At 38.5% G+C, this 13,798-nt stretch overlaps 1 protein-coding gene across 1 annotated transcript; it reads right to left on the bottom strand.

Annotated features, from left to right (window-relative positions):
* Positions 1–2,291: 2,291 nt before the first annotated feature.
* LYG2 (lysozyme g2) lies at positions 2,292–13,483 on the bottom strand. The gene is made up of 7 exons (XM_019455676.2): positions 13,469–13,483; positions 13,234–13,339; positions 12,666–12,733; positions 8,380–8,520; positions 7,410–7,606; positions 6,478–6,616; positions 2,292–5,133 (listed from the first exon to the last, which is right to left on the bottom strand). Exons 3-7 carry the CDS (start codon positions 12,706–12,708, stop codon positions 5,015–5,017), a joined length of 639 nt encoding a protein of 212 aa, XP_019311221.1. The 5' UTR covers positions 12,709–12,733; positions 13,234–13,339; positions 13,469–13,483; the 3' UTR covers positions 2,292–5,014.
* Between the last annotated feature and the right edge of the window lie 315 nt (positions 13,484–13,798).

Raw genomic sequence — 13,798 nt, 5'->3', positions numbered from 1 at the left:
TGCCTCACTTGTGCGTACTCTCTCTCTCTCAAATAAATGGATAAACTTAAAAAAAGAAGAATAAGATAATATTTATATAAGGTACTTAGAATAGTCAAAATCAGGAGTGCCTGAGTGACTCAGTTGGTTAAGCTTTCAGCTTCTGCTCAGGTCATGATCTCACATTTCCTGAGTTCCAGCCCTATGTGGGGCTCTGTGCTGACAGCTCAGAACCTGGAGGCTGCTTCAGATTCTATGTCTCCCTCTCTATGCCTCCCCGCTCATACTCTGTGTCTGTCTCTCTCTAAGTAAATAAACATTAAAAAAAAAAAAAAAAAAGAATTGTCAAAATTGTCAAAAAAAGAGATAGAAAGCAGAATGGTAGTTGCCAGTGGCTGAGGGGTAGGGAGGAAAGGGGGTTATTGTTTAATGAGTATAGATTTTATCAGATGAAACAACTTATGGAAATGGCTGGTGGTGATGATTGCACAACATTATGAATGGATTTAATACCACTGAGCTGTACACTTAAAATAGTTACAATGGTAAATATTATGTCATTTATTTTACCACAATTTAAAAATTGAAAAAAAAAAAAGGGAAAAATTTAGCAGCACAATAAATGCATAATTTAACAATGCCCTTTAGTGTTCTATGAATATCCAGTGGGGTATTTTATCTTCATGAGACTTGGAGTAAAATATTAATGAAACTACATAAAAAAACTTTATAGAAACCAATTAAAATATCACTTTGGGCCCTCCCAAAAGCAATATATTGATGTATTAGACTACAATAAAATATTTACTTATTAGTTGAAATGTCTTCTCCTGTTCTGTGGTTAGCCTTTTTTAACACTGTTAATAGTTTATTTTGCTAAACAGTTTTGTTATTACATGTACTCTTCTGTATGTGTATTATTTCACAATTTAAAACAGCATTTTAATTTTTTTAATTTATTTTTTAAAATTTATATCCAAGTTGGTTAGCATATAGTGCAACAATGATTTCAGGAATAGATTCCTTAATGCCCCTTACCCATTTAGCCCATCCCCCCTCCCAAAACCCCTCCAGTAACTCTCTGTTTGTTCTCCATATTTAAGAGTCTCATGTTTTTGTCCCCCTCCCTATTTTTATGTTATTTTTGCTTCCCTTCCCTTATGTTCATCTGTTTTGTATCTTAAAGCCCTCATATGAGTGAAGTTATATGATATTTGTCTTTCTCCAACTGACTACTTTCGCTTAGCATAATACCCTCCAGTTCCACCCACACAGTTGCAAATGGCAAGATTTCATTCTTTTTGATTGCTGAGTAATACTCCATTGTATATATATATACACCACATCTTCTTTATCCATTCATCCATCGATGGACATTTGTGCTCTTTCTATACTTTGGCTATTGTTGATGGTGCTGCTATAAACATTGGGGTGCATGTGCCCTCTCAAAACAGCATACCTGTATCCCTTGGATAAATACCCAGTAGTGCAATTGCTGGGTCGTAGGGTAGTTCTATTTTTAATTTTTTGAGGAACCTCCATACTGTCTTCCAGAGTCGCTGGACCAGTTTGCATTCCCACCAGCAGTGCAAAAGAGATCCTCTTTCTCCGCATCCTCGTCAATATCTGTTGTTGCCTGAGTTGTTAATGTAAAACAGCATTTTTAAAGATAGGATTTTAAATTCAATACAAATAAGCATCAAGATGGCAGCTAAAAAGAAGTAACTGATAGATAATTTCACCCCAAGAAGACAAACTAAGGGCTGCTTCACAGGCCAAATCCAATGGCGCTGGCAAAGAAGGGTATCTCAGTCAGTCACTTTTAGGGTCTTTTAACTTTCAGAGCTCCCTCTCTCTCAGGAATCCTGTGTCCTTATGACCCCCTGGCTTGCAAAACCCCTCACTCTGGGGATGCTGCCACCACGACATAACCAATGATTATTTAGTAATTTCTCAAACATTTTTTCCTTCAGTCTTCACAATAGTCTTCACAGCCCCTGAGGCTGGTCTTCTTATTAGAGCCATTTGTCATCTATGTTCTTTTAGTATATCTGTGACCTCTAATAGTGTTCTCAGCACTGACCGTCAAGAAAGAGGATGAGAGGGTAACCATGAACAAGTCCAGCTAGGGAAATGGTTTTAGATATTTCTTTTTTATGCTTTGAAAACTATTTATAAGAGAATCTTCTTCATTTTCCAGAGACAGCTTAGTTCTTAGACAACAAAAAGAAGTGACACTATGCACACTAGGATGTAAACATAGAGCCATTCATTATCTCTGAAGAGGGTACAGGCAAAAAATATAAAGAAAATTGAGGATGACTGAAAGAATATTTAATGAAGCCACATTTGAGTCTAACATCTCTAATATTGTTTTCAGTATCAACAGGAAAAAATAGAGTGGTACAGTTTATTCGATCTAATTAGTAATTGTAATAGATTATGGAAAAGCTTGACATGGAAATCATGAGGCATAATGAGGCTTATGTTTATTTTATATTGTTCTTACTATGTTGTTAGGTTATGGAGGAAAGCAAACAGTGTTGGAGGGATTTTTCCAACCCCCACGTATCTCTAATCTGTGAAGTAGATGCTGCCAGTGCCTTTCCCATATCCCTAGATAGTTCAGGATTCTCAGGTGATTTCCATCTGCCAGTATCTGCATCTCTATGCCTACAATCTCTTTTCCTTGCAACTACAGAAAAGTGTGCTGCCTACTTGCATGGCAGACCAGAGGAGCAAAGAATTAACATGCCCTCCCTTGGCCCCCAACAGAAAAATCCCTCAATCAGTGACTGAAAAATTGTATATAAACACCCCAGCCCCTTGTCCTTTGGGTAGAATAATTCTAAACTGTGTGTTGTACATTCCTTGAGGTGTGCTTGGAAGGTAGAGTCCCAGTATGCACCATGGTAGCTGGCTTCATGACACTTCAGGCTTTTTTCCCTTCCCTGTATCACCAAGCCACTTCACACCAGTATTCTCTGCACCTCTCAGATAAGCTACCTGGATCTGAGTCCTTTGTCTCAGGTGGGAACCAAACTAAGACACCTTAAATATGGACTCTCCTATAGAACATCTCTTGGTATCCCAGTCATAAAGAGAATACTGGGGGAATCAATTCAGAGTCTAATTCAGCATACTATTTCTTATTTTTCAAATTACTTGGAAATTATCTCACCTAGATGTACTTTATTGCTTAGTAGTAATAGTGAAGGGGCTGGCAATTAGGTGGAGTACATGCTTGTGGAGGAAAGTCCAGAAAAAATCATTCTTGAGCAAAGGGAACATCTAAAGAACATTCTGGATTGCCCACATATAGGGATGATAATCAAAATATTTAACAACTGGTACAGTATGGTCCTCCACCAATCATAAAAGATGGACTGTATGCTGCATGGCTGCCATACTAGATGACCATTGGCTCTGCCCAGTGAAACACAAGGGGCCCGGTTCTGCCTTGGTCAGATCTTTAGAGTGGGTTGAGAGGTTGTTGGGCAGAATGGCTTACTTGGCTTTTTCCGGGTGCACTGGAGTGTAGGTGGGTTTAATTTTTATTCCTCCTCAGAAAGAGAAATAATGAGTAGAAACTTTTATCAAATATTCCCAAAGGAAGCTAAAGGCAAAGCAGGAGCCATGTTGGCAGGGACTTTGAGGGATTTACACTCCAACATTATTATTTGTGTCCTCTCCTGAGTATGTAAGGAAAGCCACAAACTGCACCAAGTTTCAGTCTAGAGAACTGTCTCTTTTCTATCACGGATTGTTTGCGCAAGACCAAAGAGCAAAGTAGCCAAGGCATAGGTATGTAGATGCCCCAAGATAAGCCCGTCAGAGCCTCTCTCCTGGGACTATGAAAGTGAAGCAAAATGTTGAAAGGATGGGAGAGAAAGTCTCTGGAGTCTATTTATGTAGGGAGAATGTTAATCTATTCATGCAGTGGGAATGCTATCAACTATGGTCAACTGGTTCCTGCTGCCCAGAGTTGCCTGGTTTCTGTTCATGTCCTTGACCTTGTTGTTTCTGGGAGCCTTTTGATGTCCTTCTCATAACGGCCATTCATTCCTTAAATTTTCCAGAATTGGTTACTTTTGCTTACAACTAAAGAACCATAACTCAGTCAGGTCCTATATGCTTATCTTCAGTCATGTTTTGTGGGAAGTGGACTTGTTCAACAAGTGTGTGGCAGGAGTTATTGAAATAAGAAGCCAGTCTCTGGATTTTCAGCAAATAAGAGGAAGAAGACAAAGAAGCTTGATGTGAGTCAGGGATGTGGAGTATATCACTTTCAGATCAGCTTTACCACAGTCAGCTCTCAGTTACTTGTGAAGCTAGAATTCCATCTCTAGCTTCTCCATTGTCCCACAGGTTGACTGGCTTATGAGTAGGCATATCTCACAATCACACCCTGGTGGCTTAGACAGATACTTGGAGAAAGACAAAAGCTCAGATCAGGCTCTCTTGTTAACAATTCCAGTAAAACAAGGGTCAGTTTATCCCATTGAAATCATGGGATAAAATAAGACCTCACTGGAATATGTAGATGTCAGTCACCATGATATTCACACTTAAAATAATTATGCATATGTCTATGTGCGTTTCATGGGAACTATACTATGAACTGGGTGGGTTTCCTTTTCTTTTTTTTTTTTTAATTTTTTTTTTAACGTTTATTCATTTTTGAGACAGAGAGAGACAGAGCATGAATGGGGGAAGGTCAGAGAGAGAGGGAGACACAGAATCGGAAACAGGCTCCAGGCTCTGAGCTGTCAGCACAGAGCCCAACGCGAGGCTTGAACTCATGGACGGCGAGATCATGACCTGAGCCAAAGTCGGACGCCCAACCGACTGAGCCACCCAGTCGCCCCTCTTTTTCTTTTTTAATGCTTATTTGCATTAAGAAAACTGAGATATGAATTTTCTGTCATAATTGCAGCTATTTCTTTGCCAGTGTTGGGTATAACGCATCCATATCAAACTCTCAAAGGGGGGCCATCTGAATACCTGCCAACTCAGCCCACCCATAGAGCTTTGCCTAGAAGCCATGTCTTTTATAGAATTTAGCTCGGGCGAGAAGATCATTGACCAAGTCATTGTCTATGTCCACTGGGGTTGCAATAGCATCGATTCCTGACTTAAAGGCCGAGAGACCACCTGAAATGAAACAGAAGTTCAGAATGAAACATTAACTTTCAGCAGAAATCAGCTTTGAGCATTCCCAGGATGTAAGCCCCCTAGGTACATCTTCCAAAGCATGCAGTCCCAGATCCTTCCCTTTTCCTCCCCTCCTAAAAGGATCAACTACCCCAAGAATCTCTGGGAAAATTCCAGATTGCTTTCCTTCTCTTTCCTTTTAACAGTCCTTTGTATTTCTTGCTACAAAAGTCGTATTTGCTTCTTATACAGTCCAGGTCTGGCAAAAGTAGATCCTCAGCAAATCAGTCTGAGAATGCTTATAACATTCTCTCAGCCATTAAATAGCTTACTCATTTTAAAAAAATTACTTATTCACTCACTTTTTTAGGCATTCAGTAAATGTTTTTAAGCACCTACTATGTGCCAGGATGGGTGCCACACTGAGTTCAGGGTGCACAACGGTATCCAAGACATAATCATTTCTATGTAGGGATATGTGTGTGTAGGTGTATTTTACCCAAGAATTTTGATCTTCAGTAGCTACTTATGTGTTTAACATAATTATGCTCTGCTCTGATGTATAGAGGAAAAGCTCCCTGGTCCTGATCCCTGATTTCAAGGACCTTGAAATAGAAAAAAGAAATTGTTTGTTCTAAATTAAGGATGTTAAAGGAGGAGAGAGGTATATACATACCATGAGTCTATAGAAGGTAGAGTTAATAGGACTTAGTGTGGTTGGATGTGAAGACAGAAAGAACCAGAGAACCTAAGAAAACAATCTGTTTTTCTGGCTGGAATGACTAGACATATTTTGACAGCTTTCAGAGATAGAAAATGCAGAAGAAAGAGCAAGTTTATAGTGGGAAACTAGTGACTTAATTCAGTCTGGAAGATGCTGAACTTGAGGAGATCTGTGATCAACCAAGCAGAAATCTCCACTTGGACATGTCATGGTACCTAAAGCCCTGATGTCACTGAGAATGCTTACAGAGTAAAAATTTGTTCAAACAATTCATAAAGAGGTTAACAGTTTCTTTCATCAAGAAAAAAACTATCAGAGGGAGGTAAACATATTCTTTTAAACTATGGTACTAATTCTCAAGACATCACTCAGTGGCTCAGTAACCAAGGAGAGAGGTAATGAGAATGCCAACGTCTGGCAGAAGAGGAAATGGAAGTTGGGAAGGAAGACCACTCAAAGTAATTCAGTGGTTTGGAGAAAACTAGTACAGTCATCTGGCAGCTCCTCCCATGCCCACTGTTGACCCCATGAGAGTGCCCTCAGGGAGGCCCAGGGCACATCTGGTCTTCAGGGGTCTCACTCACTGAACTTTTTAACAAAGCTCCACAAATATGGCCTACCTTTGAGGTGTTGAGCCACACTCCACGTGGGGAACTTTTTCTGGATTGCCTTTATTTTGTCTGTTAGAATCCCAACAGCCTGCAATAGGTGTTCTTTGCTGTCCCAGGTACCAACAGGGTGATGAATTTTTTTATCAAGCTAGAAAAATCAGATAATAATGTCAGCATCTAGATGAAACAATGCATTTTTCTGCTATTCCTGATTTCTCTTCCTTGTATTCAAGTACACAGACAGTGGCCTCGGCCCCCTTACTTTATCTCCACAGAATCAATTCTATAGTCCTTTTTCTCACGAAAAGAGAGTCGGAGAAACAAAGTATGATTTAGGAGATGTGAATGTGGCATAGTTTTAGTTAAGCTCTCAAATAGAAATAAGTACATGAAAAAGTTGTTTCAAAACAAATAATTAGCACTCAATGTCTAGATACTTGCAGTCAAAAATAAAAATTTGTTTCTAACTGGGACAGCTAAAGTCTGGGTTTCTACAGACAACTTAAAATAAAGACTGGAAGCAAACATCCAAATACTTTGGATTGTCTTCTCCAATTTGCTTAAAAAAACAAGTTGGTTCAAATAGAGCTTAATTAATAGTGTTTTGATCTACGTGGATGAAATTTACTACTTTATGAACCCCAAATGGACACCTTTAATAGTACCCTTTATAAGATTTTCTCAATTAAGTGTATTACATTTTATTAGTTGCAAACTATAATTATAAAACTCATTAAATACTTTTTCTGAAGACAGCCAATAACTGATAAATCTTGAATGAAATAACCAAAGATAAGTTAGAGAAATAACGAAGTGCAAATGATGCTGAAGTACCAGGGTGTTTTGAAGACTGGAAGTACTGCAAATGAGTATCCAGATTGGATTGAGCTTCCATAAGGAAGGATGAAGTGGGACTGACTGAAAATTTCCTTGCCAGGTACCTGCATCAAACCAAATCTAAGTCCTCTGTGGTCCCAGCCATCTTGCAGGACTGCTCCACCATGGCTTTCTCTGGAGATGATGGCTGCAATGAGAGCAGGGTCCACACAATGCCTCAGCCCAACTTCTTTGATCAGAATCTGGTAAGGCTTTAAGGCCCTCAAATCCATCTCAGCAAACATTTCAGAACCACGGATCCCTAAGTCAATAGAAAATAAACTGTTTACTCCAGAAGGAAACCCGCTTTCAAAGTTTAGTAAGTTAGTCACGCGCCTGACCACATCTTGGAACTATTCTAGGACATTTTCTGATCTCTAATTGCATAAACCTTGAAAGGTTCACAACCACTGGCAGATACCACTTCTGCTCTCTTTCTTGATCTTCTGCTACCCGCCACATTGGTGCATTGGGAAGACTCTTGAACTAGAAGTCAGCCAGCCTAAATTTGAGTCTGGTTCTGCCACTACCTAGTTCCAGACCCATGGGAAGTCTTTTCTTGCTGAGCCTCAGTTTTCAGATCTATAAATCGGGGGAGGTAGGATTAGATTGACCTTGTTGTTGCTTCCAGTGCTGATTTTCTAATACTGGGATAACATGAAGAAGACTTTGGAACAGGATTCTCAAAAGACAAGATGTACAGAGAGCAAGAGGCGTGCTTAAAATGTTCATGCTGTAACATGAAGTAAAAACCAACAAAAAACATAAAACAAAGCCAGAATGTAATATTTTATGTAAACAGTCATTTCAATATGTAGAAGTAAACCCATTAAGACAAAGTTTGGAAAGAATAGGGGGAAAATGAAAAGAAACAGATTGTTAGGTTGGTGAGGATTCTGCTTTCTTCTAATTTTTAATTTTGGTATCATTGCTGTAACAGTGATTATACCTTTTTAAAATTAAGCTACTTCCTAAAAATGAATCTGGAAATGATGAAAATGGGAAAGTCAAATGTTTGCTTTGCTTTTCACTTACCACAGTTAATCAACCTGGTTATATCACAAGAAGCACCAGAGGTCTCCATGGTCATGATATCACCGTAGCAGCCGTGGTACAGGCGGGGATGCAGGTGAGGGCTCATTGACTGAGTGAAAGGGTATGAGCCCCTAGAAGTGCCTGGTGGATAGAATGATAACTCACATGAAGCCTGTGAGAAATATCACTCGAGTTGCTATAATTAGCGTTACTAAACCAAAGGCGAAGCCATAGATTTACTCCTCCCTAAGTCCCTCCCAAGACCCTTAGGATAGTTCATTAGACAAAACAGAATAGAAGATTCCTCCTTCCCACTTTACCCCAACCTTAAAAAAAAATTTTTTTAAAGTAGTCTTCACACCCAACATAATCTGGAGATCAAGAGTTGCATGCTCTACTGACTGAGCCACCAGGCATCCCCCGCCAAATTTTTAATAAAGCACTTAATTCCAAACATTGTAGAAAGTATTATGAAAATCAAATTTTTATAGGTCTCAAAAACATTTGCTGTAATCTTGATCAGAATTAAAATTGCCGCCAGAGGGGAGTCTGTTTGGCTCAGTCAGTTAAGCCTCCGACTTCAGGTCAGGTCATGACCGCACAGTTCGTGAGTTCCAGCCGCACATCGGGCTCTGGGCTGACAGCTCAGAGCCTGGAGCCTGCTTTGAATTCTGTGTCTCCCTTTCTCTCTGCCCCTACCCCGCTCACACTCTGTCTCTCTCTCAAAAAAAAAAAAAAAATTAAAAATTTTTAAATAAATAAAATTTCTACACTAGAGTTTTAAGCAGGAACTTTGAGAGAAATGTTAAGACGCTTCTGACACAAATACTTCTGGGATATAAGCACTTATATTAACAACTGCTTTTGTTTAGAAATATAAGAAAGAAGGGTAAAAATACCATGTAAGATAAAAAAGAAGGATGCCATTACCTTCAAATATCCATTTTATATCATGTTTCTACAAATTTGAGTTTCTAAGTATAATTAGTAAACTTGGAAATAAAATTTAACTTACCATAAAAATTTAAGTTAAATTCATTCTTATTTTTTATTTTATCATTATGAAGTGACTTTCTGTCCAAGTCTATTTGCTAAAGGAGATAAAGTGCTTTTCTGTAAGTTGGAAAGTTTGTTCTAATAATTCCTAAGATTGTTGACTAATATCTTAAGACTACATATATTTGTTATAAGAAATTATGTTTGTTAAAACACTTGATGTAAAAAATTATGTTGGGGCACCTGGGTGGCTCAGTCAGTTAAGCATTCAACTCCTGATTTCAGCTCGAGTCATAATCTCACAAACTGGTGAGTTCAAGCCCCACATCAGGCTCTCCCTCTCTCCCCCGCCCCCACCCCTGTACCCTTCCCCTGCTTGCTCTAGCTTCCTCTCTCTCTCAAAAATAAATAAATAACTTAAAAAAAAAAACCTGTTGTTTCATTTAGTGTTGTAAATGGTGTTTTTAAATAGGACCATTCACCACAGTTAATCTGGTTCTGATTAACTTGACAGTATAAAGAGACTCTCTTAGAATTAGGCACATAACCAATGGAACTCTTCCTTAAAAATATTTATTTTAAAAGGAAAACAAAGCAACTCTAAATATTAACTTGTTTAAAAAGCAAAACTCAGGGAGCCTGGGAGGCTCAGTTGGTTGAGCATCCCACTTTCTCTCAGGTCATGTGATCTCCAGGTTAGTGAGTCCAAGCCCTGCATTGGGCTCTGTGCTGACAGCTCAGAGCCTGGAGCCTGCTTCAGATTCTGTGTCTCCCCCTATCTCTGCCCCTACCCTGCTCAGTACTCTGTCTCTCTCTCAAAAATAATAAATAAATAATTTTTTTAAAAAATAAAAAATAAAAAGCAAAACTCATCTAAACAAATAAAAATACAGGCACAATCTACTCTCTCCTATCTACAAACAGGCAAAAAAACCCACAAAAGTTTGTAAATGGACAAGGAAGTCAGACAGTGAAACTATCAAGTAAACTCAGAATACTAAGAAAGCCTATTTAGATAATAAAAGCAGCAGAAACTAGCAAAGCTTTTCAAAGCAGTGTGGATTTCCATGTGATGGCAAAGAGCAGGAGCCATCACATTGGCACTCTCCATGGCCCTCGGTATACCTTGTGCCTACAATATGTGTAGGAAATATACATGAATGAATGAATGAATGAGTAGATTTCCATGACATAGATTATATGTAAGAGAGAGGCATGGAAGCTGTGAGTGAGGGTGCAGACTGACAACATATATCCAGAATCTAACCACTTCTCACTACCTCTGCTACCACCACCAGGGTCCAAATCACCATTGCTAATCTTGATTATTGTAATAGCCTCCTAACTGACCTCCCTCCTCCACCCTTACAGTCTAATCCCCAGCAGCCAGAGTAGTCTATGGAAACATGCCTGGAATCATATCAGTCTTCTCTCTTAACCTTCCAATAGCTTTCCAATCATTCAATCCTGGCTTCCAAGCCCGACTTGATCTGGACTGAACCAGAACTTGATCTCTACTTGAACCAGAACTGGGTCTTACACATTATAGACACACACTAAAACATTTACAGGTGAAATGTTTTGATGTTTTGGGTTGCTTTAAAATATTTCAACCTCCCCATCACCAAAAAAAAAATTTTTTTTGTAGAGATGAGGGATAAATAAAAATAAGAATAGCAAAGTTTTGAAAACCATAGATGCTTGATGGGAGTTAATTATGGGTCCATGGGAGTTAATTATGCTATTCCTTCCCCCATTTTATATGTTTGAAACATTCTACAACAAACTTTTTAAAATTACCTTATTAAAGAGCCTTTTTTCCTACTTACATTAAAAAGGCAACATACTCATGCCTCATTCCTTGTCACCCACTACCTTACATTATTTTATTTATATCATGTATCACCATCTGACATGTCTTCCTTCCTTTCTTCTTTTATTTCTTCCTCTCTTTTTTTCTGTCTGTTTCTCTCACTAGAACATTTTTTTTCTACTATGTCTTCCTCAGCACCTAGAACAATGCCTGACATAAAGTGGACATTCAGTAAATATTTGTGAATAGATACATGAATGGATGGATGGATAGATGGATGGATGAGAAGTAAAGGAATTATCTGTATCAAGTGTCCATATGTCAAAAGTTTCCATTTCTTTCCACTAGAGAGCCAGCCTTTGCCATGCTCTATATGTGGCTCAAAGGCCACAAGTATCAAAGTGATCTGTATGCTTATTAAAAATGCATATCTATGGCCTCCTCATACTAGGTCTATTGAGCCAGTTTTTAGGTTTAAGGTCAAAGAATCTCCACTTTAACCAGGATTCCCAACAGATTCATGCATACCAAAGTTTGATTTAAGGGATGATTATAATATGACCATGGACTTTACGCTACTTGTATTGACATCGTAAACACACAGGCCTTCTTAATTATAGTCACCTTTCAGTTAAACATAGTATAGTAGCTTATAATTAGTCTACTAGCTATGTAACTCTGCTGTCACCTGGGAATTAAAGAAGAAATAAAAATTCTAAACTATGTTCCCCTGCCTTTGACCATATAAATAATTGGAAATCATCACTTTTCTGTAGTCTTACTTTTTCAAATTTAGAATTAAACATTTTAGAAACACTTTCTTCTCAATCTTCACTCTATTCATAAAGACAATTTGGACATTGTTTACAATGTCTTAAGCCAAAATTTCAATTTTTTCTTTTTCAAAGTCCCTCACCATCTCACCAGCCTAGCTTTTTAGCCTTCCCTTCAGAAATCGTTACTTCTGTTCTGGTCACGTTGATCTGTTTATTGCATGCCAAATACTTTTCATCCATTTCTGCTTTTCTGTACTAAAGTCACTCTATCCATTCAGCGACTCCTTTCTTCTTTTATCAAAATACAAAACGTTCCTCAAGTATCACATCCCCTAGGAAAGCCTATTGGTATCAACATCCTGACTAGATGTGAACTCTTCATCCTAAACTCCTCCAAGACTAGTGTCTTTTGTGTCTATATTCATTTAACTCTTATTTACTGCCTGGTATTGATAATTTTATCTTCATATGTCTTGCCTCCTAAGGCACTGTTCCATAAATTCTCACTGAGATCACCTTCACCTGCTTGGCAAGCAGAATACACTCTTAATTATAGATATAAGCAGTTGATTGATGGCCAGGCTGATTAGGAGTGCCCACCCCTCCATTGCATGTAATCATTGCCTTTTCTGATTCATGACTGTGCTGCATATTTTTGTGGACACCCTGAAAACAATACTAAATGTCAATCAGTGACTTACCAATGAGAGCAACAAGTCCCCAAAACAGGATAGAGGATAGCATGGTGGTGAATCTTATCCTGTAGCACCTGTTATGATTTGAAAGAGAAACTGGCTAATTTTAAAACTTGAAAGTTTCCTGAAGGAAACTTGTCTTGATTTTTAAAAGTTTAGAGTCATTTCTAATATAATACCTTTTCAGCAGTTCCAAGATAGTATTCTCATAGGCTCAGTATTATGGTTCACTGAATCACTCTCTTGTCTAAGTATAACCTCCCAACTCTTTTTAATCCAACTTCATATTGACATGAGTCTATGAATATCTTACATATGTTACACACATGCACACACACACACACACACACACACACACTCCCATCCCATCTCCAAGATTGCTTACATCATAATTTTGTTCCAATTCTTATACCAATCTCCTTAGAAAATCATAAGAAATCACGAGAAGAGCATTAGAGATCATGACTCAGAAGAGGTTAGCTGTGCTCCCTACATTCCTCCATTGACTCTATTCTTGGTGTCATTCAAAAGACAGCTTAAGTGTTCTACAAGACACAAGAAGGCTAGCACTAACCTGGTTTGTGAACTTGCAGAGAAAGTCTCCCCTCTGAGTTTGGGAAGGTTCCCCGTTCTCAGCACCACCTTGCACGCCAGGCTTTAACAAAGCAGTGGCCTTCGTCCTAAAAGGTTAAAAAATTTAAGAATCCATTAGTTGGTAGATCTGTGAGTACCTGGCTTCAGTCCAAGCAGACTTCAGTGTGGATCTGCCACGGTGGAGGGAAGTTTTAAATGCCAGCATGTAGACTCACCTGCCTCTTCTTACCTTCATCCTGTACCACTGATCATTGGAGGAGGTTTATATATGGCTTAAAACCCTCTCTTTAAGCCACTGACCTCATTAGACCTGATTATAATAATACTTTGGACTTAGGTGGCCCTTTTAATAAAAATATTTCAAAGCATTTATTAACCACTATTAATTAATTAATCTAATGAACCCCCAAGTTGTAGTGGAGGCATATATTTGGTGGCCAGTATCTAAAATTGAGGTAGGTCAACAGCTTCTAAATTTGAGAACAAGAAGCAGATAATTAGCATAAAAAAGATAAACAGGAACTACTAGCAGCTCTCATTCCTGG

The sequence above is a fragment of the Panthera pardus genome, unplaced genomic scaffold (assembly GCF_024362965.1).
Source record: "Panthera pardus isolate Hobbes unplaced genomic scaffold, ASM2436296v1 HiC_scaffold_25, whole genome shotgun sequence".
Taxonomy (NCBI): domain Eukaryota; kingdom Metazoa; phylum Chordata; class Mammalia; order Carnivora; family Felidae; genus Panthera; species Panthera pardus.
This window is presented reverse-complemented; position numbering and strand designations above follow the sequence as displayed.